This window comes from Phacochoerus africanus, chromosome 2, assembly GCF_016906955.1.
Source record: "Phacochoerus africanus isolate WHEZ1 chromosome 2, ROS_Pafr_v1, whole genome shotgun sequence".
NCBI classification, from domain to species: Eukaryota; Metazoa; Chordata; class Mammalia; order Artiodactyla; family Suidae; genus Phacochoerus; species Phacochoerus africanus.
The window spans coordinates 75,498,435-75,521,433 of NC_062545.1; the positions used below are offsets into that span (position 1 = coordinate 75,498,435).

The 22,999-nt window shown below is 46.5% G+C and overlaps 1 protein-coding gene across 8 annotated transcripts; it reads right to left on the minus strand.

Annotated features, from left to right (window-relative positions):
* On the minus strand, positions 1-17,014 carry ZBTB24 (zinc finger and BTB domain containing 24). Of its 8 annotated transcripts, XM_047762525.1 has the most exons (7): positions 16,850-17,006; positions 15,081-16,064; positions 12,193-12,360; positions 11,610-11,693; positions 10,631-10,714; positions 2,984-3,065; positions 1-1,412 (listed from the first exon to the last, which is right to left on the minus strand). In XM_047762525.1, exons 2-7 carry the CDS (start codon positions 16,033-16,035, stop codon positions 704-706), a joined length of 2,082 nt encoding a protein of 693 aa, XP_047618481.1. In that variant the 5' UTR covers positions 16,036-16,064; positions 16,850-17,006; the 3' UTR covers positions 1-703. The 8 variants fall into 8 exon arrangements, 6 of the variants coding, with proteins under 6 accessions (XP_047618481.1, XP_047618491.1, XP_047618500.1 ...); XM_047762535.1 differs by lacking the exon at positions 12,193-12,360; XM_047762544.1 differs by lacking the exons at positions 1-1,412; positions 2,984-3,065 and adding an exon at positions 4,132-4,970 and having other exon boundaries at positions 16,850-17,012.
* Positions 17,015-22,999: the final 5,985 nt, after the last annotated feature.

A 22,999-nucleotide genomic window follows, 5' to 3' on the forward strand; every position in this document is an offset into this window, starting at 1 on the left:
AAAAACATGTAAATCTGTGTCTCAGAAAAGTCGAGTTCACAATTTAAAAAATAATCCTATCCTTTTGGCTTTCTTGGTGTGTGAATTTTGAGTTAAAATTGACATTCAGTTTTTACGTCTTTCAATCTATCTTAAACATGACATGATGAGCCCACTGAGGGAAGATTAAACATTGAGAGGTTACTATGTCTTAGGGGACTGAAATTCTTAAAAGGACAGAGTCCCCAAAGTTGTAATTGCTCATATTCAGCCCCCATAGTGGGAACTATTGTGGGAACTGTGATGCCGAAGAGGAATAAGGAAGGGGAACCAAACATTCTACCCAACTCAACATATGACTTCCTTTGTCCTAAAAAATATAACTGGAAAGGTCAGCAAGACCATAACCTATGGCTGTGAACATTTAATACTCACAGAAAAGTCTAATTCAGTGCCCCCAAAGGAAAGTCACCCAAGTCTTTATGAGATATAATAAATGAAAATAAAACCCATTCATCAATACTGAAATGCTAAATCCAAATCAATATCAGAGAGACAACATGATGCACACATGTTGCTTCCTGGATGAACAGCAACAAGCTATCGGCTAGCTCAGCTAGCTACCACATCTCTGTCAGGACCTGCAAGTGAACGCTGCACAAAGCCAAACACAATCCTGTTACGGCTTACAGAGACCAAGAGAGCAGTCGAGCGTGTTTTCAGGTCAGCTCTGCTCCTGGCTCAGCGGCGTGGGCTGGGGCACATGGTGCGCGGGTGGCTCCTGGGTCAGCTGCAGGTGCTGAGCCGGATCTGAAGCACCTGCTAAATGGAGCTGCCCTGTTTGCTCTTGATGGGCGTGAAGATGTTCCAGGGTTTCCTTGGAGAGTGTGATTACGTGCACTGGCTCCGTCTGGGAGGGCTCCATCTGGCTTTCAATCATATTGAGGCTCTGCATGTGTTCGGTTTGCTCCTGCTGAGCCGAGAGTATCAAATTCTGCAGCTGCTCTGGCTGCTGCGCGAGCAGCGTGAGATTGGCAGCCTGGTCTGCGGTCATGTTTTGGGAGCTCTCTGCAGTGACGATGCTGATTCCTTGGCTAGGACCAGGCATGAAATTGATGTTGTGTACAGAATCGGTTACAAGAAGCTGAATTTCCTGCTCCCCGGAGGTAGAGAGCTGATAGGGCTGCAGCTGGAGGACATTCCTGACCTCTTCGGTGTTACTGTTGCCGGAAACGCTGCTGGCATCGGACACGTGTTTCTCTTTGCTGTGGATTTTCAGGTGAGCCTTCAAGTTGTCTAAGCGCGCAAACTGTAAGTTACACTCAGGGCAGGAGAAAGGCTTTTTGCCCGTGTGTAGAATGCAGTGTCTCCGCTTGGCACTCGAGTCAGAGAAGGATTTGCCGCACACGGCACAGGAATATGGCTTTTCTCCTCTACGAGAAAACAGACATTTTATTTTAAAGACAGATCCACTTATAATGATCATTTAGAGGGACGCAGAAATTCAGATTATTTGCAGAAGAGAGGAACATTAACCTGACCGGGAGACATAAGTCATGGGTTCTCTAAGTTAAGGACTTGGAGCCAGTTACATCTGCCACGGGCTTCGATTTCTAATCTTAAAGCAAAAAAGCAGGGAGGGGTATTTGAGGACAAGTGATGGATGGGGCTGTGGGGCTGGGTCAGATGTGATAAAATTTTATGATTCCACAGCATGTATGTCAGATAAGAAAGTAAATATTTGTAGATTACACACAACGTTTTTTGTTTTAGTTCTCAGCTAATTTTTAGACTCTAGAAGACAAATAAATATATATGACTGACTTCAATATTAAAAATGTGAGTGGCCTGTAATTATCTGTGTAGAAAAGCTACTAAATCAAATCTGGAAATAAAGTGTGTGAACAAAAAGTTTATGGATGGGAGTTCCCATCATGGTGCAGTGGTTAACAAATCTGACTAGGAACCATGAGGTTGCGGGTTTGATCCCTGCCCTTGCTCAGTGGGTTAACGATCCAGTGTTGCCATGAGCTGTGGCGTAGGTCGCAGACACAGCTTGGATCCTGCGTTGCTGTGGCTCTGGCACAGGCTGGTGGCCGCAGCTCCGATTGGACCCCTAGCCTGGGAACCTCCATATGCTGCGGGAGCGACCCAAGAAATGGCAAAAAGACAAAAAAAAAAAAAGTTTATGGAGAAAACATTAAATCTAATATTTAGGGTTTTGTTTTTTTTTTTTAATGGCCATACCCGTGGCATATGGTGGTCTCCAGGCTAGGGGTCGAATCGGAGCTGTAGCCAACAGCCTACACCACAGCCACAGCAATGCCAGATCTGAGCCATGTCTACAACCTATACCATAGCTCATGGCAACGCTGGATCCTTAACCCACTGAGCCGGACCAGGGATCGAACTCACATCCTCATGGACACCAGTCAGGTTCTTAACCTGCTGAGCCACAACAGGACCTCCCTAATATTAATTTTTTTTGTCTTTTTGCCATTTCTTGGGCCGCTCTCGCGGCATATGGAGGTTCCCGGGCTAGGGATCGAATCAGAGCTGCCAGCCTCAACGCGGGATCCAAGCCGCGTCTGCGACCTACACCACAGCTCACGGGAACACCGGATCGTTAACCCACTGAGCAAGGGCAGGGATCGAACCCGCAACCTCATGGTTCCTAGTCGGATTCGTTAACCACTGCGCCACGATGGGAACTCCCCTAATACTAATTTTTGATAGATTTAGGCTGTAGACCAGCCCCTAGCCTCAAATCAATATTTAAGAAATGCTATCAATAATGCCAACTCTTGCTGGCCAGAATCAGTTTCCCTGATTTTGCCTAAGTGTGGAATTTCTTTATTGAAAAGATAAAACAAAATAATAAATTACACAGGAAATTCTACCAGTAATCATTTGGGAGCAAGGACTATATAGGTGACATGTCACCCTGCTGAACACCAGGGCCGGATGAAGATCCCGTGTGTGAAAAGCATCTGTAGAACTTTACCTGTGGATTCGGATGTGGGTCTGAAGAGAACTCTTGGCTGTGAAAGATTTGCCACAGATTTCACACGTAAATGGCTTCTCACCTAAAAAAGGGAGAGTGTTCAGAAACATACATCCACAATAAAAAGCAAAAATCACAGCCTAGTTCTGCAATATGAAAAAGAACCAAGGCAGTACCACCCGAACCCTCAGCCAGTGTGAGTGGAGGAAGCACTCGGCAAGCATCTACCATGTACTTGAGCCCCGCGTGCTAAGTGCCAAGAGGACACAGAGGAGGTGTAGGGCTCGGAGCTTTCCCTCAGACACTTCAAAACTGGAATGAGGAGGGAAGCGATTCTATGTGGGAGACACATTCGCCCTGTCGAGTACCCACTCAAGACACGTACACTCCCAGAGGGTACTACTTGAGCTTCCCAGGGCCCCAGTGCACTAGGGTGACTTACGGATTAGTCACATTCATATCCACCTTCCCAACGAACCCAGAATCTGGCCTCATCTCACGCCTCCCCACAGGGGCCTCCTCCTGGGCCTCCTCCCTTCTGCTCTGCTGCCCTGTGGTCCACGGTGAGTGTGGCAACCAGAGGGATCCTTCCTACAGTCAGATCCGATCACATCTTCTCTTGCTCTGCAGCAGTTACTCTAATGGCTCCTCCTGATCCCATGCAAGATAAAACCAAAGCCGCCACGGAATCACAGATGGGACACATCTGTCTGCCCACCGCCATCCCTCACCCCGAGCCTGTCCTACTCCATCAGGTGTTCCCCTCGCTCACCACCTCCACCTCGGGGGAGGTCCCTGGGCACACTCCCCATGCAATCCGCTCAGGGCCCTAGGGACTCACGTCACCTTGACGTGAAGTGTTACCTCCCCAGCAAGGCTTCGTCACCACCCAAAGCACCAGCCCACCACGTCATGGGCCCCTCCCTGAGTGACTTTCCCCACAAAGCTGTCACCACCTTACGTACTGGTATTTGTCGTCTGTGTCTCCCATTCTTATATGGGGTGACTTGAGGGCCTGCTCACTCCTAGGACCCCAGTGCCTAGAAGTGGGCCCAGCATGCTGGTCCAGAAATCCTCATGAATAAACGAACTTCAGAGTGGGAACCAAGGCCCACCCAGGGCGTCGTGACTGCTCCAGACCCCACTAGGAATTTTAATAAGGCTTTGACAGCATTTATTTGTGTTAGTTTGTACACACAATGACAGACTGTCATGCCCTCCAGAAACACAATTATTGATCCTAACATAGGCAAGGGAACTATGAATTTTTTTTAAAAAAAGAAAAGCAGCAAAATCCTACTAAACTAGATAAGAGCAAGGGATGAGTGCAAAGTGAAGAGGAGGAGAGTCAGGTGGCTTCCCTCTCACAGCATCTTCTAGAAAATTCAGGTGAGATATTTCCCCAAGTTCAACTTAGGCAGAGGACGCTTGTGACAACTTGAGTCTGCATCTTTGCAGCTATCATGCTTTTGTTTTTTTGCGCCATGCCCATGGCATGTGGAAGCTCCTGGGCCAGGGATCAAACCTGCACCACAGCAGTAACCTGAGGCACAGCAGTGTCAATGCCAGATGCCTCAAGCCACCAGGGAACTCCCCATAGCAATAACTCTTATCACTCCAAAGATTAAAACCAGGCCGCTGCCATCATCTTTCCACCTGGAGCGGATCTCAGTTCTTCCTTCTCCCGACTCAAAGACTGAGTGCCTGCTCCGTTTGCTTGTAAAGTGCTGTGTGCGGACACATGTAACAGTACCATGTCATCAATCAAATCCATCTGGGGTTGCAACATCTCTGGAAGTCTGCTGGCAAATGTTTTAAATACTGGAAATTCTTTCCAGGAACATACTCTAGGACAGTAAGAGGGCAAATTTCCTAGCCAAAGTGCATCTGGGCAAAGACTTCCTAGTCCTCGCTCTGCTCCCTCTAGTTCACAGACACCTTCCTTCTTCAGTTTCCTCAGCTCCAAAACCTTCCACAAAGCACAGAGCTGAGAAACAGAAAAGATACAAAAGATATGATCACTGCCTCAAAAAGAACCGTCCTGGAGTTCCCGTCGTGGCTCAGTGGTTAATGAATCCGACTAGGAACCATGAGGTTGCAGGTTCGATCCCTGGCCTTGCTCAGAGGGCTGAGGATCTGGCGTTGCTGTGAGCTGTGGTATAGGTCACAGATGCGGCTCGGATCCCGCATTGCTGTGGCTCTGGCGTAGGCTGGTGGCTATGGCTCTGATTAGACCCCTAGCCTGGGAATCTCCATATGCTGTGACTGCGGCCCTAGAAAAGGCAAAATGACCAAAAAAAAAAAAAAAAAAAAGAACTGTTCTGAAAGGAGATACACATGGCAATTCAGTATTTTAGGGCTGTACTTGGCAAAACCCTTAAGTGAGTGGTGTCAGCAACACTGAGTGCAGACCTGGGTGGGTGTGGAGGCAGCAGGATCTGGCTGGACTGGACAGGCCTGGTTCGGGTACCAGGATAAACAGTACGGCCAAAAAGGTGGTGTGGGAAATGGCCGCAGAGTGAGGACAGCGAGCGGTGAGGGTTCACTGAGGAGGGGTGGACCTAAACCATGAGGCCAGGCCACAAAGAGCCATCAATTCCAGGCAGAGACCCCAAGAAACCCTTGGACGTTTTTAGCAGAAGACCTGACAGGTCAAAGTACTAAGAAAATACACGTGGGGGAGTTCCCGTCGTGGCGCAGTGGTTAATGAATCCAACTAGGAACCATGAGGTAGCGGGTTCGGTCCCTGCCCTTGCTCAGTGGGTTATCGATCTGGCGTTGCTGTGAGCTGTGGTGTAGGTTGCAGACGCGGCTCGGATCCTGCGTTGCTGTGGCTCTGGCGTAGGCCGGTGGCTACAGCTCCGATTCGACCCCTAACCTGGGAACCTCCATATGCCGTGGGAGCGGCCCAAGAAATAGCTAAAAAGACAAAAAATAAAAAAATTAAAAAAAAAAGGATTGCAGCTGCAGTGTAGGTCACTCTGTGGCTCTGTCTGATCCCTAGCCTGAGAATTCCATATGCCATGGGGTTGCCAAAAAAAAAAAAAAAAAAAGAAAGAAAATACACGTGGGGATGATGGGTGGGGTGGGCGGTAGGCAGCAAGACCAGGTAGGAAGTTGTGGACTAGTCTAAGCTGCAGGGCTGAGGCCTGGACCAGGAGGTGCAGGAAGTAGATGGAGAGGAAAGGCACAGGGAGAGGTGACAGGGCCTGGGGGGCAGTGGGGTCCGAAGCGAGTTCATTCCAGGAAGGCCAGACAACGGCAATGGAAAGGAAAGGGTAGGTTTCATCCAGGGGGATGCGGGCAGATATGTTTTCTCAGACCCTCTTTCCCATCGCCATTGGCTCAAACCTGGAGTGATGGGCTGGCTAATGCAGTACCACCCAACCCTACCCCAGGCAGGCCCAAATATCACACATCTCAAGTTTTTGTGCTTTTTTTTTTTTTTTCTCCTAGGGCCACACCCGCGGCTTATGGAAGTTCCCTGGCTAAGGATAGAATAGGAGTGACAGCTGCCGGCCTATACCTCAGCCACAGCAACGCAGGATCCAAGTTGTGTCTGTCACCTACACCACAGCTCATGGCAACGCCGGGTCCTTAACCCACTGAGTGAGGCCGGGGATTGAATCCATGTCCTCATGGATCCTAGTTGGGTTTGTTACTACTGAGCCACGACAGGAACACCACACACCTCCAGTCTGATCCAAGTTCACGTTCAAGAGGCAAACGGGTTCTATACACTTAAATTCCTACAACAGCTGCTTTCTTTCTTCAAAAATCAACCATGTTCATTGTAAAAGACTCAAAAAGACCTCATGGTTCCTAGTCAGATTTGTTTCCACTGCACCACGATGGGAACTCCTCCTTTCACTCTCTTGACTTGAACGCCTTCATCTTTCTTCTCCAAAGGGCCTGTTAACTGGCCCACCCCCAGCACCTTCCCTCTCGGACCATCCTCCTGGGGCTGCCTGCATCCTTTTCAAGGCATGAACCCAAACAAGCCTCCTCTCTGCCCAAAGACCCCTGGCTGCCTTCACCGTGGGTCTGCCCCTCGTCAGCCATCTCGCTCTAGCTGTTCACCAGAGCTCAACACGGTGTAGCTGTTCCTCACCACGGCCCCCCGGGTGCCAGCCTCTCACATGCTCCAGCCCCACGCGGCCTGTTGCTGCCACTCACCAGGCTTCTCCACAGCCTGGGCTAATTCCCTGAACTTGCCCCCAGCTCACCCAGCAATCTTCTGATCACTGACTTGGTTTCTGGGTACACAGATGTCAGGAAGGCGGTACAGCAGACAACAGAAAGGGGGCGTCTTTTTGTTAAGTGAATCCATTGGCTGGCTTGTCAGTCCGGTGCGTGGCGCGGCCTAGCTCAGTTCCTGAAAGCCGGATCAGCTCTGGGTACAGGGACACGAGCTGAGCTGTGGTGACCTCACCAACACTGCCTGTCACCCTGCCTCCACTGCAAAATGCTCCTCCTCCCCCACTGAAGATGCCTTCAGGGAAGAAAACACCTCTCATTGATCTCCAGTCTTTTGTGTTTGGCAAGTGACCTCTAACCCAGAGAAAGTCTGCACTTAAAGAGCTAAGAGAAGACAGCCTTGGCCGAGGTCCTCTGGGCAAGACCTGCCTACTAGGGTGGAGGCTGAGCGCCACTCTGCCTGGCAGCCTTTCCCAAACCTTCCTCTCTGCCTGAGGAGCTGGGAGGTGACACCCCAACTCCCCCCCCCCCCCCCGCCTTTTTTTGCTTTTTAGTGCCACACGCACAGCATATGGAGGTTTCCAGGCTAGGGGTCGAATAGGAGCTGTAGCCACCGGCCTATACCACAGCCACAGCAAGGCGGGATCCGAGCCCCGTCTGCAACCTACACCACAGCTCACGGCAACGCTGGATCCTTAACCCATTGAGCGAGGCCAGAGATTGAACCTATAACTTCCTGGTTCCTAGTCAGATTCGTTTCTGCTGTGCCATGACGAGAACTCCGAAAAGTCATTTTTTGATGGGTATGATTTCTTATTTCTAAGTCATACAAACCACCTTACAAAGCCCCTGTCATTTCCTTTCTACCCATCACATCTTCCACTTCTCTCTCTTCTCTTCAGGGTGGAGGGTGGGGCAGTTCCCTGGAATGAAGGGAACTGCACTGCTTTCCGCCTCCACACCAAGGCCTGCTTCTCCTCAGAAAGACCAGAAGCCTCACTAACACATTTTACCCAGAGAAACATGTGGATCAGAGGTCTCACCCTGGCACTGCCCAGTGCAACCAGGATACCTTGGCTCCCCCCGACCTCCACCGGCCCTGGGGATTCTCTCCGCAGCCCCACAGGCTATCTGCAGGCCTATGTGTGAGCATGGGCGTTTCCATCTCTGCATGCAGGTCTCCCCTGAACATGGACCAAAACATCCAGCCACCTCCTCCACACATGCACTTGGATGTCAAAGAGCCACCTCAGAGCCCACGTGTCTAAAATCCAACTCTTGGTTTGCTCCTTCCAGCATCTTCCCCAGTTTTTTCATCCTTCCAATTTCTTCTGCCTCTCCCTTCTCTCCCCCCTCAAATCCAATCACAAGCAAGTGACGCTGAGTCTTCCTTGAGAATATACCCCGAATGGGCCCACTCCTACCATGCTGTGCCAAGGTCCCGTGGCACCAACCTCCTCACGGCGCCTCCACCCCGCCTCACCCCACCCCACGCGGTGGCTGCAGCGATCCTATTAAAATTCTACATTACAGCACGTCCGTTCCTTTGTTAGTCACCACCTCAGGACAAAATCCAAAGTCTTTACTGTGGCTTCGAAAGTTCTCAGGCCTAAGTGCACAGTGAAAAAAACCCAGGGAGCTTTTAACGATGCTCATTTCGAGCCCCATCCCCAGTCACTTCAATCAGAATCTCCAGGGGCGGAGACTAGGCTTTTCCTTTTTTAAAGTTTCCCAGGGGGTTGAAGCACACAGCCGGGAACTCGGGTTACGCGGACTCCAGCGGCCTCTAATGTCCACCTACACCACGGTGTCCACTCTCACTGCCCTGGCTCTGCGTGGCCCCTTCTGCCTCAGGACTTGGTCCCTCTGCCTAGGATGCTCTTCTGCCAAGGAGATGCAATGGCTCACAGCATTCAGATCTCCACCCGAGAGGTCACCTCATCAGCAAGGCCCTCCCAGATGAGCCGCCGTGTAAAAAGGCAGAATCCCCTCCTGAGCCCGTACCCTGACCCTGCGTTTTGTTCACAGCACTTACCCCCACCTGACAAGTTACACACTCCCTCGGTGTCTCCCGCTTGCATGTTAGCCCCTCAAGAGCAAGGGCTCTGCCCACCTCATGCACTGCTACATCCTCAGAGCCCAGAAGAGTGCCTGGCACCTAGTAACCGTCAGGCGATACGTGCTAAGTGGACAATTTATTTATTTCTTTATTTATTTTGCTTTTTAGGGCCACACCTGCGGCATATGGAGCTTCCCATACTAGGGGTCCAATCAGAGCTAGTCTAGCCACTCTAGCTAGACAGCTGCCAGTCTATACCACAGCTCACGGCAACTCAGGATCCAAGCCTCATCTCTGACTTACACCACAGCTTGTGGCAACACTGGATCCTTAACCCACTGAGCAAGGCCAGGGATCAAACCCACAACCTCATGGTTCCTAGTCTGTGCCATGGCACAGGTTCCTTTCCACTGTGCCATGACAGGAACACCAAATGGACAATTTAAATTTCACAGAACCTATTAATGATATCTGTAGAAAGACTATACAGAGACACATCTTCCTAAAACTCAATACACTATGAGATGTTTAAGAAAATAAATGACTTTAAGGAGAAAACCCTGTGTTTTCAAAAAACACAGGGTTTTTTGAAAATGTCCAAAGCGACATAAGTTAACCTGATATATAATTTTACTAAACAATTTAAGAGGATCATTAAACTATCAACCTAGAACAGGAAGTTTTTCTTAGAAAATCTAGCAGGTTTCTTTTTAAGAAGTGCTTCTTACCTAAAGTTCTAAAAGGCCCACATTTTTACTTTTCTGATCTTAAATGAAAGAATTTGACCTGCCCTAATTGATCCTGCTTCCTCTTCATCCTGGAAGCTGTTTTTTCTGGAGGTGGTGATGCTTAGTAAGTACTAAGAGATCCTAGGAGAGAAAGTGGAAAAATCCTCAGTGCCTAGGCTACTTTTGTGCTTGCTTCATTTTGCTTCCTTTTCTAAAAAATTCATCTTGATACTCCTCAATGATAAAGTAAATTATGATTGAAACACAGAACCCGATTCAGACTTGTACCACTTTGCGGTATGAAACAAAGTTACATAGATGAATAGTGCTCAGTAAGGACTCTCTGTTTTGCGTTTTTTTTTTTGGCCACACCATGGCATGTGGAAGTTCCCAGGCCAGGGACTGAACCCAAGCTGCAGAGACAATGCTGGATCTTTAACCCGTGGCACCACAGTGGGAATCCCTGCTTTGCTTTTTACAAAGATGTGATTTCTCCACAGAACGGTGTTCACAGCCTTCTGCCTGGGCTTTTGAAGGATCTACTGATAAGACTCCCGCCCAATTTACAATAAACACACTGTGAGGAGGGGATCCAAGTACTTCAGTCCTCGCTCCCTGAAAGCATGAAATGTGCTAGAACGAAAGGGTGCAACGGTGTTTTACCTGTGTGTGTTCGTAGATGTTTCTTTAGCTGAGACACATCCATGAATTTGCGGTGGCAATGGTTGCATTCCGGTAATGAGTGGCCTTGTCGCAACAATAAAAAAAGTGTCAGTGCATATATGCTGTCCCTGCATTTCTTCAGTGATTTGTGTTAAAGCACTTCCCTGAAAAATAATCACTTTAAATGTGGTATTTTAATAAAACAACAATTCTGAAATTAAACTTGGTAACAATATTTTCTTCTGCCTCTCAACTCACTGCTTCCCCAAAAGACGTGGGACCCTTCCCATCTCTCCAAATATAATCTCCTTCTGCCTCAAAGCACTGCTTTGACTGTGACCAAACAATCTCAAATGATGCTCCCAATCCCCCCCTTCATCTCTTGTCAGTTGGCAGGAAGGAAAAAGGGCAGTGGGCAGAGGCAGGCTGGAGCAAGCCTGGACAAAGCCTGGACAGAGAGTTATGGGGTGTGACACCTTTGTCCAGGGACCACTAACAACTAATCAACCACTGTCCTCTCAGTCAAGTGGTGCCTCGAATAACACCAAATTTATAGGGTTTCCGTGTGTGAAACCAAAACTGTAATATAAACATTTAATATAAATCCCAAGGTAGGAGAAAACATCACAAGGACATCTAATTTAGATTGCTTCTTTTTTTTTTTTTTTTGGCTGGACCCATGGTATATGGAAGTTGCCGGGCCAGGGATCAAATTCGAGCTGCACCTGCAACTTACATCACAGCTGCGGGAACACGGATCCTGAACCCACAGCACCGGGCCAGGGATCAAACCTGCACCACCAGAGACGACACCGGATCTTAATCTACTGCACCACAGTGGGAACTCCTAGACTGCTTTTTAAGAATAGCTTCCCTAAACACTCTCTTATCTTTTACAACTCTGAAAGTACTGTTTCAGAAACAATTTGTATTTGCATTTCTCCCCCACCAATCCAAATTTTCTCTCCTTTTATTGTACCTGTATGAACTCGGTAATGGCTCTTTAGTTGTCTTTTCTGGCTGAAATATTTTCCACACTGATCACAGGTAAAAGACTTCTGTCCTGCCAAATAAAAAACAAAACACACAAAAAAACTATAAAGAACAGGAAGGCTCACAAATAAGATAAATACCACAGTGGGCCCAGGTGTCCATTTTCTACAAATAACACAAGTGACTTGTCTACAAACCCAAATGCCTACAGAGTCTACCACCGTTAACATGAATGTGCAAAGGCACGCAAGGCAATAGGGAGTGGTGGACAGAACAAGAGAATTTGAGTTCGCCTCAAAAGCATCCAAAGTAAAATAATTCTAAACTCTCGTGCTTATACAAACCATGGTTGCACACTGAACTTCCAGCTGCCAGTTTATAAATCACAGCTTAAGGCTCAAGGCTGTGCAAAACTCTAAAGCACACCCTGACAGGTGCAGAATTCTGTCTTTCCATGACACCACATGGGGAATGACATGAGGCTGAGACAAGACCACCTAAATCACAGTAACGCCCACCCTCACAATGGGAACCTGCTGGCATCTGGCCGCTGGTGCGAGCCTGGCTACCTGAGTGCAGACTCATGTGCTCCAGCAGCGAGTGCTTGGTGGTAAGAGCCTTGCCACACACGGTGCAGGTGTAGGGCCGCTCGCCTGTGTGCATCCGGGTGTGAACCTGCAGGGAGTGCTTCTGCGCGAAGCCTTTGCCACACTCGTTACATTTGAAAGGTCGCTCCCCTGGAATAAGAGCCCCAAAAAACATGGCGTGAGCAACAACGTGCACATCCTCTGTGCGCTCCCAAACTAAAATGACAATGAACAGCACAGACAACATCACCGATAACATTTTGCAAGCTGGAAAGGACGAATCTGATGCCAGCGGGGAGGAGCGGGGAGATGCTCATGTCAGGAATTGGTGACACCTGTTATCCCTGAAAATGGGGGTGAGGGAGAACAAACGACATCTGCTTCCCAGGTGGTTAGATGCCCCCAGATCCAATGTCCTAATCCACGTACCCAGGGGCCTGGCCTTCTCCCCAGCAAAAGATGGAGACTATTCTCTAAAGAGGGTGAATCCAACAAGGGATCTCTGGAGTAGGGGTCTCGGGGTCAGAGGTCTCCCAGGACAATGGGGCGGGACCACCGTGGGGAGAGCAAGTCAAAGTGTGCATCTGTGATGATGAGATGCACCCCAGCCTTCTGCCTCCTCCTGTGCTAGACACCGGCAGCCAGGCTACAGCCTCCAGGTAGGAGATGGAGTGTCTGCTGGAACATGAAGAGAGAGGGAAGAGAGCCGAAGGGGCAAGGCCAGGCATCAGCAAGGATGCTGTAGGCCCTCCACACCTGCAGCTGCCAGCAGCTTTCAGCAAAAAATCCTTACATATAATATGATTTTTTTAAAAAATCATCGGTCAAGGAAGGCCTTACGTAGCTGAAACAGATACCAAAACAGGTAAGACAAAAAGCAACTTGTGGAAAACAGACTGCCCAGGGTGAGTCTGGAAAATACTAAAAACTAATAAATAAGTAAATGTTCTTAACGGGCTCAAAGAGGTAAGACAGTAGACTGGGAAACAAAAAGAGGACTCTCCTTTCAAAAAAAATGTTTAGAGAAAAAGAGCTCCTGGAAGCAAAAACTTAAGAGTAGAAATAGGAAAGTAATCAAGGTTGAATGAGGAAGTGGCAGTCTCCCAGAAAGCAGAGCGAAAAGTGAGCAAGAGGAGAGACAAGAAAGTTAGAGGAGGGGTCCGGGAGGGTCAACATCCAAACAGAAGGAGTTCTAGAAAGCGAGGGCAATCAGTTATGAAACGATTCAAGAAATTTTTTCTGGAACTGAAAGATGAGTTTCCAGGCTGTATGCATCCAGTGGTACCCACTCAAATGGAAGAAAAGAGACCCACACTAAAATGAGTGAATGCAAAATTGCAGAACACTGAGGGCAAAAAAGGAAGATCCTACAGGTGGAGTTCCTTGACGAATTTTGCAGAGCTATTTAAGATTTTGAACTGGACAGTTCAATAAACATTTCTACATCATTCAGAGAACCACAATTCAGGGCTCTCAGTCTGTGCTTAAAATCCCTGGGAAGCCTTTAAAAATGCCAACACTCAGACAATGCAACCAGAAGCTCTGGGGCTCGCACCCAGGCTCTGTGGTTTCAGAAGCGCCCTAGGAGACTCAAGGACGGCCAGGCTGAGAGCCACAGCACTGGATGCCGCCAAATGCTAGGACTTACATCCCGGTCCCTAGGCCTGAACTTAGTTAGGCTGTGGGGTACATAACAGGTGTATGACCACAGCCTGACCCAAAGGAGAGTGAGTCAGGTGCCTAAGAGAGGGCTCAAAGGAGGAAGTGATTTCTGGCCACCTTAGGCTGCACTGTCCAATAGGGTGACCATTTAAATCAATTAAAATAAAGTAAAATACTCAGTTCCTCAGTCACATTCGCCATGTCAAGTATGCAAAATACCCACGTGGCTAGTGGCCACGATAATGGACAGAGCAGCTATGGTACATTTCCATCCTCACAAAAGTGTCTACTGGCCAGTACTGGGCTAGAGGGATGATAAAGGAAGAGATGTTTACAGCTAGATGGTTGAGTGAGAGAGCTGTCCAGACAGACCTGGGAAAAAATACAGCTACAGTCAAGATGAGGAATTCAAGAATCCTAAGGCAAAGCCAGATCCTTAACCCAGTGGGTGAAGACAGGGATTGATTGCATGTCTTCATGGATACTAGCTGGGATGGTTTCCACTGAGCCCTACAGCTCTGATTTGAGCCCTTGCCTGGGAACTGCCATATGCCACAGGTGCGGCCCTAAAAAGAAAAGAAAAAAAGAAGAGTCATAAGGAGTTCTGTTGTGGCTCAGTGGTAACGAACCCGATGAGCATCCATGAGGACGCAGGTTCGATCCCTGGCCTCACTCAGTGGGTTAAGGATTCAGTGTTGCCATGTGCTGTGGTGTAGGCTGAAGATGTGGCTCAGATCTGGCATTCCTGTGGTTGTGGTGTAGACCGGCAACAGCAGCTCTGAATCGACCCCTAGCCTGGGAACGTCTATATGATGCAGGTGCGGTCCTAAAAAGAAAAAGAAAAAAAAAAAAAAGAATCATTAGGCAGATTAAATGTGGCTGGCACTTGATTCCTGAACATTTAAGCCTTGAACCAACAATTTCAAATAAGAAGAGAGATTCTGGAATCAGGCTCCCTGAGTTCAAATCCCAGTTCTGTCACTATGTGGATGCCCTGGGCAAGGTATTTTAAGCTTTCTAGTACTTAGTCTCTTCATCTGCACAGTTGGGATAATAGCACCTATTTCACAGGACTGCTGGGAGAATTCAATACAATAACATGTATACCTTATTACAATGCCCATCACAGACACTGCACAATAAATGAAAGCTATTACTATTGTTACTTCTCCAAAACACATTCCAATGAGCTGCAAAAGCATAATTACCCGTGTGGCTTCTCTGGTGGATTGCTAAAAAGTGGTTGTACTTAAACACTTTGCCGCAATCTTTACAACGGGCCTCAGGGCCCCCAGGGCGCTTCCTCCTTCCACAGATCCTCCTGGCTGAACCCTGGTCATCTTCATCCCCAACGAGTTTGTAATCCTTCAGTTTGACAGACCTCCGAATCCTCCGCTTGCTACAACGACTCTGGCTGTCCTGCCCATCCTGGCTCTTGGGATCACAGTTCTCATCTTTTTCAGCTGGCATTTCCTCCCCTCTACCTGGCTCACAAGCCGGCTCAGATTCTTCCAATTCTTTTGCTGGAATCTGTTCGCTCAGTACGCCACTGTCGAGCTCTTTAACCACGAAGTGTGCTCTATTCTGAACTGAATTGTTCACTCTCAGCTGTAGTTCTTCTTCTGCAGCCAGTTCTGACTTCCCCTCCTGTAAACTGTTGACTTTTCTTGGTCTTCCCCTTTTCCGCTTTGGAGGCTCATTTTTCTTATTAGAAATGACAACCACTGGAGCACCAGCTGTGTTCAATGTTGCTGGCTTTGGGGAGCTATGGTTATTTTGAAAGTCTGCGTAAGCCTTTACCAAGTCATAGACTTTTAAGAACTGGGCAGTAGCCAGGATTTGTTCTGTACTTTTCTCACTGGCCTGGAGACAACCCGTGTACATAAATTCCAGCAGGATACCAAAAGTGTCGGCAACCATGCCTTCTAGCATATAAATGGACTGGCCGATCTCTCCTTCTTCAGCAAACATCATTGAGAAGTACTCACTACTGGCAGCCAGTAAGGCTTTGTGGGCCCGGAAATGCACATTCTCCACAATTAAAGTGATGTCACAGAGAAAGCCTTTCTTCCTCTGGTCCTCAAAACTGGCCAGGACAGTGTCACTGTGAGTGTCTGAGTGTACAATAAGCTGCCCTGAAGGCTCTGATGATATTTCTGCCATTTTCTTTAGGCTCTCAAGAAGGATTTGGCCTGAAATAAGAAAACAAAGGTTTTTTTGTTCCACCTTGCCAGTGGAAGTTTCCAAGACAGGTACTGAACCCACGCCACAGCAACAACCCAAGCTGCTGCAGACACCCCAAGAGAACTTCAGAAAATAATGTTTAAAAGGCAGGACACATTGTCTAACCAGGTTAATCCCAGCCCAAAGGAACCTAGAGTCACTTCACTTTGTTAATTGAATTTTACCATTTATCACTTTTAAAAGTCTATTTAAAAACTTAGCTTTGGGTTCCTATTGAACCCTTATCCAGCTGGGTGAACTTCCGACGTTCCCGGGACCTCTCAGGGTCTGTTTTCTTTTCTGTAAAATGAAGGAATCGGATCAATCGTCTCTGAAGTCCTTCCCTGCACTAACTTTTCATAGTTGCACAAATATCAGAATGAAAACTAGTGTCTCGACTTTACATATTATTAGCCAGTCTGTGAAACAAAAATGGAAAGGGCGAAGAAAATGTATGTGTACAAAGTCAATTTGGGGGTAGCAGCAATTGAGTAGTAATAACGTAAGGCACATCCGGCCTCGCTTTGGAAGGGAGGCGTGGATTGCCCACGTTGGGCCATCAGACTGCGCGCGGGCAATTCCCCGGGGCCCTGGGTCGGCCGACCTGGGGGCGGGACGAGGGGACGCTAGGACGCGGGGACTCCCGCATCTCCTACCCGGGCCCCTCGGGCCGGACCGAGGAGCGGCCAGCTGGGCAGGGTCAACACGGACGCGGATGCCGCGCCCACCAACGGTGGGCCAGTAGCGGACCTACCTCTCTGGACGTCCGGCGGGGTCTGGATCGCGACTGGCCCACCCAGCGGCCTGGCAGGCGCACCCGCGCCAGGCCGGCCCAGGCCCCCAGCTCCGCCTTGCCAGCCGCCGGCGACCCCGCGCCGCCCGGCTTCTACCTCTGCGCCGCAGCCGCCGCCAACCCGGAAGCGCCGGCGCCGGGAGCCGCCTGCGCGGACGCCGCACCACGTGGCCCGCAGGGGCGCCCCTGGGCGGGGCGGCGCCTGAGGTCCCCGGAGGCGGCGCAGGGAGGGCGTCTGGTGTTCGCAGTGGGTAGAGGATGGTGGGCGGTAATGCTGTTGTCACTCTGCAGCTACGGAAGTTTTACATCCGGTTAGCTGCTCACCGACACCTTAATGAGTTTTGTCTCTTCCCTTTCCTGGACGCTGAAGCTGGCTTTCGGTCTCCAGTAAGTGACGAATGAATGAAAGCGCCTGTACATTCACCGTCGTCATAGTCCAATGCCTTAGTTCAAGGGAGTGAAGAGAGGCTGTGGACAGATCTGGGTACTGAGGGGTCTTGATCAAGTGATTTATCCTACCATATTCGCCTTACTTGTAAAATGGAGAGCTTGACACCAGTGCCAACACTGGGTGGCGGTGGGGCAGACAAGATTAAGTATGCAATGGGCTTAATGTTTTAATTCATGTCTACTATGATTATTCTTCCTACTTTCAGCGTCTTTCTTCAATAGACTGTTAAGCTTTTCTAACAAGCCTTAGTTGCAGGGTTGTTCCCTCCAATACATGGCATGTCACACCCAGAGACTGGAGTCACTCCCCTGCTTAGAACCCATTTTGGCTCCCTTGTTCCCTCCTAATGGAGGCCAAGCTTCTGGATATGGTCCATGAGCCCCACCCAAATCTAGTCCCCTTCTACTTTTTTTTCCAACTATTTCAGCATTTTCTCACAATTTATGGTTCATTAATATCTAATTGTTTATAAGTTATGCCCCTCAACACACCCTTCCAGATGCCCAGAATGTCCTCTCTCTAGTCTCCAAAATTTTGAAATTACCCCCTGGTTCTTTAAAAATTTTACTACTGTGTAGATATCCACAAAACAATTTACTGGGATTGGGATTGGGATTGCTTTGAATATATAGATCAAATTGGAAAGAACTATCATCTTGACAATGTCGAGTCTTCCTACTCACAACATTGAATGTCTCTCCATTTATTTAGTTCTTAGATTTCATTAATTAGAGTTTTACAGTTTTCCTTATATATTTTACATATTAGATTTATACCTTAATGTTCATTTCATTTGGGTGCTGATATATTGTGGAGGGTTTTTTTGTTTGTTTGTTTAGGGCGGCACCTGGAGGCTCCCAAGCCAGGGGTCGAATCAGAGCTATAGCCGCTGGCGTTCACCACAGCAACGCCAGCTCCAAGCTTTGTCTTCGACCTATACCACAGTTCACCGCAACACTGGGTCTTTAACCCACTGAGCAAGGCCAGGGATCAAACCTGCATCTTGATGGAAACTAGTTGGATTCATTTCCACTGAGCCACGACAGGAATTTCCACTGAGAATTTTTATCATGAGTGGGTGTTGGATTTTTCTTCTTTAATCTGTTAATATGGTGGATTATATTAATTGATATTTGAATGTTGACCCAGCTTGCATACTCTTCTTTAAATGTCTGATGGAAATCACCAGTGAAGCCATCTGAACCTGCTGCTTTCTATTTTGGAAGGTTATTATTTCTTGATTCAACTTATCAATACAGGCCTATTTGGATTATCTGTTTATATTTGTATATTGAAAAATTATCTTAAATAACAAGGGAAAAATCAAAACAATTTTGGACAAAAAGTGAAATCATTAACCACCAGAAAATCCTACTCTAGGACGGACAATAACCCTAGGAGGAAAGTCTGCGATGTTACAAGGAGTGGTGAGAGAAAAAAATGAAAAGTCTAAACAAACATTGGTTATGAAAATAAAATGTCTAATTTGGATAGTAAACAAATAGACTGGATCCAAAGTACTGAATACAAATAGCACTTAAGATGGGAGCTGGTGATGGGTATTAAATGTTTTAAGGACAGAGATATTGATTACATTTAGACTAAGTATGCATGTTAATACTGATAACCACTCCATGGATATCAATAGAATTCATAACTTCAAAACCTTTAGAGGAGAAAAAACAGGCCTTAGTCAGAGTTCTCACTGTGGCTCAGAGGGTCAAGAACCCAACGTAGTGTCCATGAGGATGCAGGTTTGATCCCTGGCCTCGCTCAGGGGGTTAAGGGTCCAGTGTTGCTGCAAGCCACAGTGTAAGTTGCAGATGTGGCTTGGATCTGGTGTTCCATGGCTGTGGTGTAGGCCTGCAGCTGCAGCTCCAATTCAACCCCTAGTCCTGGAACTTCCATGTGCATGGCTGTGGTGTAGGCCTGCAGCTGCAGCTCCAATTCAACCCCTAGTCCTGGAACTTCCATGTGCCACAGGTACGGCTGTAAAAGAAAAAAAAGTCCTTAGTCAATCCAAAAAAAAGAAGGAACAGATAAGAAAGAATTGGAGAAGATGTTGAAAAGTTCTATAAGCCTTTTATGCTATATTAAAAGTTCTCCAGAGAAACAGATTCAATAGGCTACATAGCGAGATTTAGATTTATTATAAGAAATTGGCTCACGTAATTATGAAGGCTGGGAAGTCTAAAACCTGCAGTGTAGGCCAGCAGACTCAAGACCCAGAAAAAGTGATGGGACAGATGAAGTCAAAAGCACTCTGCTAGAGAATTCCCTGTTGCTCAGGGAGACTGACCTTTCTGCTCTATTCACATTTTTCAACTGATTAGCTAAGGCCCACCCACATTATGCAGGGCAATCTGCTTACTCAGAGGTTACTGATTTACATTTTAATATCATCCAAAAACACCCTTCAAATTGACACATAAAATTAACATATACTTAGAGTTGGGAATTTGGATTTTATTTTGACTGAGCTAAGAGGCCATTGGAAGATTGTGAAAAGGTACTGATGAACCTGATTTATGTATTTAAAGATTACTTAGGTGCTATATGAAAAGTAGATTCTTGAGGGACATGAGTAGAGGCAGAGGGACAAGATGAAAGCAGTACAAAACATGAAAAAAGCCCAGACCCATGGCATATTTTGGAGGCAGCTCTTTTTGACAGGGCTTATTGAGAGAGTGGGTGTGGGGAGTGAGGGAAGGAATGCAATCAAGGTTAATCCCTAGGTTTGGGGCCAACTCAACTGAGTACACAGTATTACCATTAAGTAATCTGATGGAAACTGGAGGAGGAGAAGCTGATAACAAGTGTGGGATGGATATACTGAATTTGAGATGACAACTAGATATCCACTAAAGAATTACAGTAGGAAGTGATAGATAAGAATCTGGAGTTCAGAGGTTAGAAGATTATTTGAGATATTAATCTTGCAGTTACCAGAGTTTAGATTATAAATTGTTGTAAGTAAAATCACTTATGGAGTGACAATTGATAGGTAAAGAGGGAGTTTTTCTCTTCCTTCACCAAATCCAGTCTCCATCCTTTTCCTTATCTTTGGACCTGGAAGACTTCATTAACAGAGCCCAGGATGTACTGCTTCTGGGTGGATTGGGTCAACAGAGAATTTGGCAGGAGTTTGAAGGAAGGAGAGGGTCATAATCAGCTGGCAATTAGCAGTTGGTAAAGTCCTTTGTCTTTGCAAAAGGCATCAAAAACATCTTTGTAGGCTACAATAGCTGACTGGTAACTTTAGCTGGAAGAAACTATGGTCCAAGGCTCATTATGATTTAAAGGGATTTGAAAGGAACGGAAGGATAATTGACAATCTTCAATACTAATCCGGCATCTTTATAGGGATTTTATAGCACTCATTCAGCAGTGCTCCAGTTTGCAGGCTCCATATCTCCTGCAATACACAGGTTGGAGTGTATCTGTTTATATTTTTATCTCCTACCCCAGACTAGGAAAGTCCTTGCAAATATGCACATGCTTGTACAGACTAAGCAGTTCTCAACATGCCTGGCTCAGCGGCTTGGTGAATATGTGTTCCTTAAGCTCTAGGATGCCTTCCACCTTCTGGTTAGAATCTCGATTTTTATTTATTTCTCTAATCTTCCTTGCCTCAATTTTGAAAGGTCCTTTTAATTCAGCTATTATCCTTCTAAGAATTATTTCCACAACCACCCGTCACCCATAATTAAGGGCTCTCAGGCTTTGTAGATAGATCTCTACTAGGCCTTCATTTGTAAAAGCAAAAACAAATCCAAAAAATTAAAACAAAAAAATCACCCACAATGAGACTGAGGCATACATAAGTAAAAACATCTCTCATTCCTTCTTTGTTCTTGAACTCCTTCCTCTTCACCACTGAGTTTATGAAAACTTTTAATCAATGCACTGAGAATAAACTGAAATGTATAATAAAACTAAAAAATGTTAAAAAATGGTGTTTATTACTTTGAGTTTTGAAGAATTTAAACCACAGCTCACAACATATCCTGAAATGAATACTAGGCAGCTTAAAGAATTAAATGTAAACACACACACACCACTGTAGAAAAACACAAAATAGGATATTTACTGAATCTCTGAAGATGAAAAAACTTCCAAAACCTAGAAAGTATTCAATATCATAAGAGAAAGAGGAATAGCTCTTACTTTCATATCTGAAAAAAAAATAGGACTTATTTACCACAAATGCAAAGGATTGATGTGTCTATTGTATAAAGAATTCATGCAAAACAATTAAAAAATTCCCAATGAGTAAGAGGGCAAAGGATATGAAAAAATAATTCACAAAAGAAGAAATGCAGGGTTCCTGTTGCGGTATAGTGGGTTAAGGATCCAGCATTGCCACAGCTATGGCTTGCATTCCGTCCCTGGGCTGGTAACTTCCATATACCACAGGTATGGCCACAAAAATAGTAAAGTAAAGTAAAGTAAAATAAAATAAAATAAAATAAAATAAAATAAAATAAAATAAAATAAAATAAATAAAATAAAATAAAATAAAATAAAATAAAATAAAATAAAATAAATAGGAAATGCAACTGGTGACCAATGTATGTAATAATATTCAATATCGCCACTATCAATTCAAGTTAAAGTAACAAGGTTCTTCCTTCCGCCCATTTATTCTTTTCTTTTGTTTGTTTTTTAGGGCCACTCCTGTGGCACATGGAAGTTCCCAGGCTAGGGGTCGAATCAGAGCTACAGCTGCCAGCCTACATCACAGCCACAGCAACATCTGCCACCCACACTGTAGCTCATGGCAATGCTGGATCCTTAACCCACTGAGCAAGGTCAGGGATTGAACCCACATCCTCATGGATACTATCAAGTTCATTGCCAGGAACTCCTACCAACCCATTCATTCTTACAGGTCCCAATTCCTATTACTGAGCTGCCTTCTGAAATGGTTATAGTAACTCGGTGTTTCCAGGAGTGCCCAGAAGCACCAATTTCATTACTTCTTTACTATAATTTGGCATTATCTTCTTAGTTTTTTAAAATTCATACCTTTTCACCTTGTACTTTTATTTCCCAGAATTCATATTAGGCTAAAAATCCCAAATAGAGAGGAGGAAAGTTCATCACAGCATTTTATAATATAGGACAACAGTATATAGTCCAGCAATAAGAATGGTCAAATATAATACATCCACGTGATGCATTTGAGTCTTAGTTGGAAAGGAAGTACAGAAGCCTTTCCCTTCTTTTCCACACTTCATTGACTGTAATTATATTTCCTTTTGTCTTAGGGGCTGTGAAATGGGCACTACCTCTTCTCCCAGCATGAAATCATGTGTCCTTTTAGTTGGAGTGAAAATGACATCCAGATAAGCTGTGCAGAGGCACAGGCTGGTTGAGCATTCTTCCTGGCCCTCGGATGGGCACTGCCTCAGGCTTGTCCTGAAGTGGCTGGGGTGGCAGCCTGGAGGATGGGGGTAATGACCCCCCATGAGCGCTGTGGGCTGGCCACTCACTCTCTTGCTGCTTTATTCAGGGAAGAAATGTGGGGTCCCCAGGCGCCCAGCCAGAACATCCTTTCATCATATCTGGGACACCAGTTGATGGGTTATTATAGAAATATGCAAGTATAATTTCTTTTTTTTTTTTTTTGGTCTCTTGTCTTTTTAGGGCCGCACCCG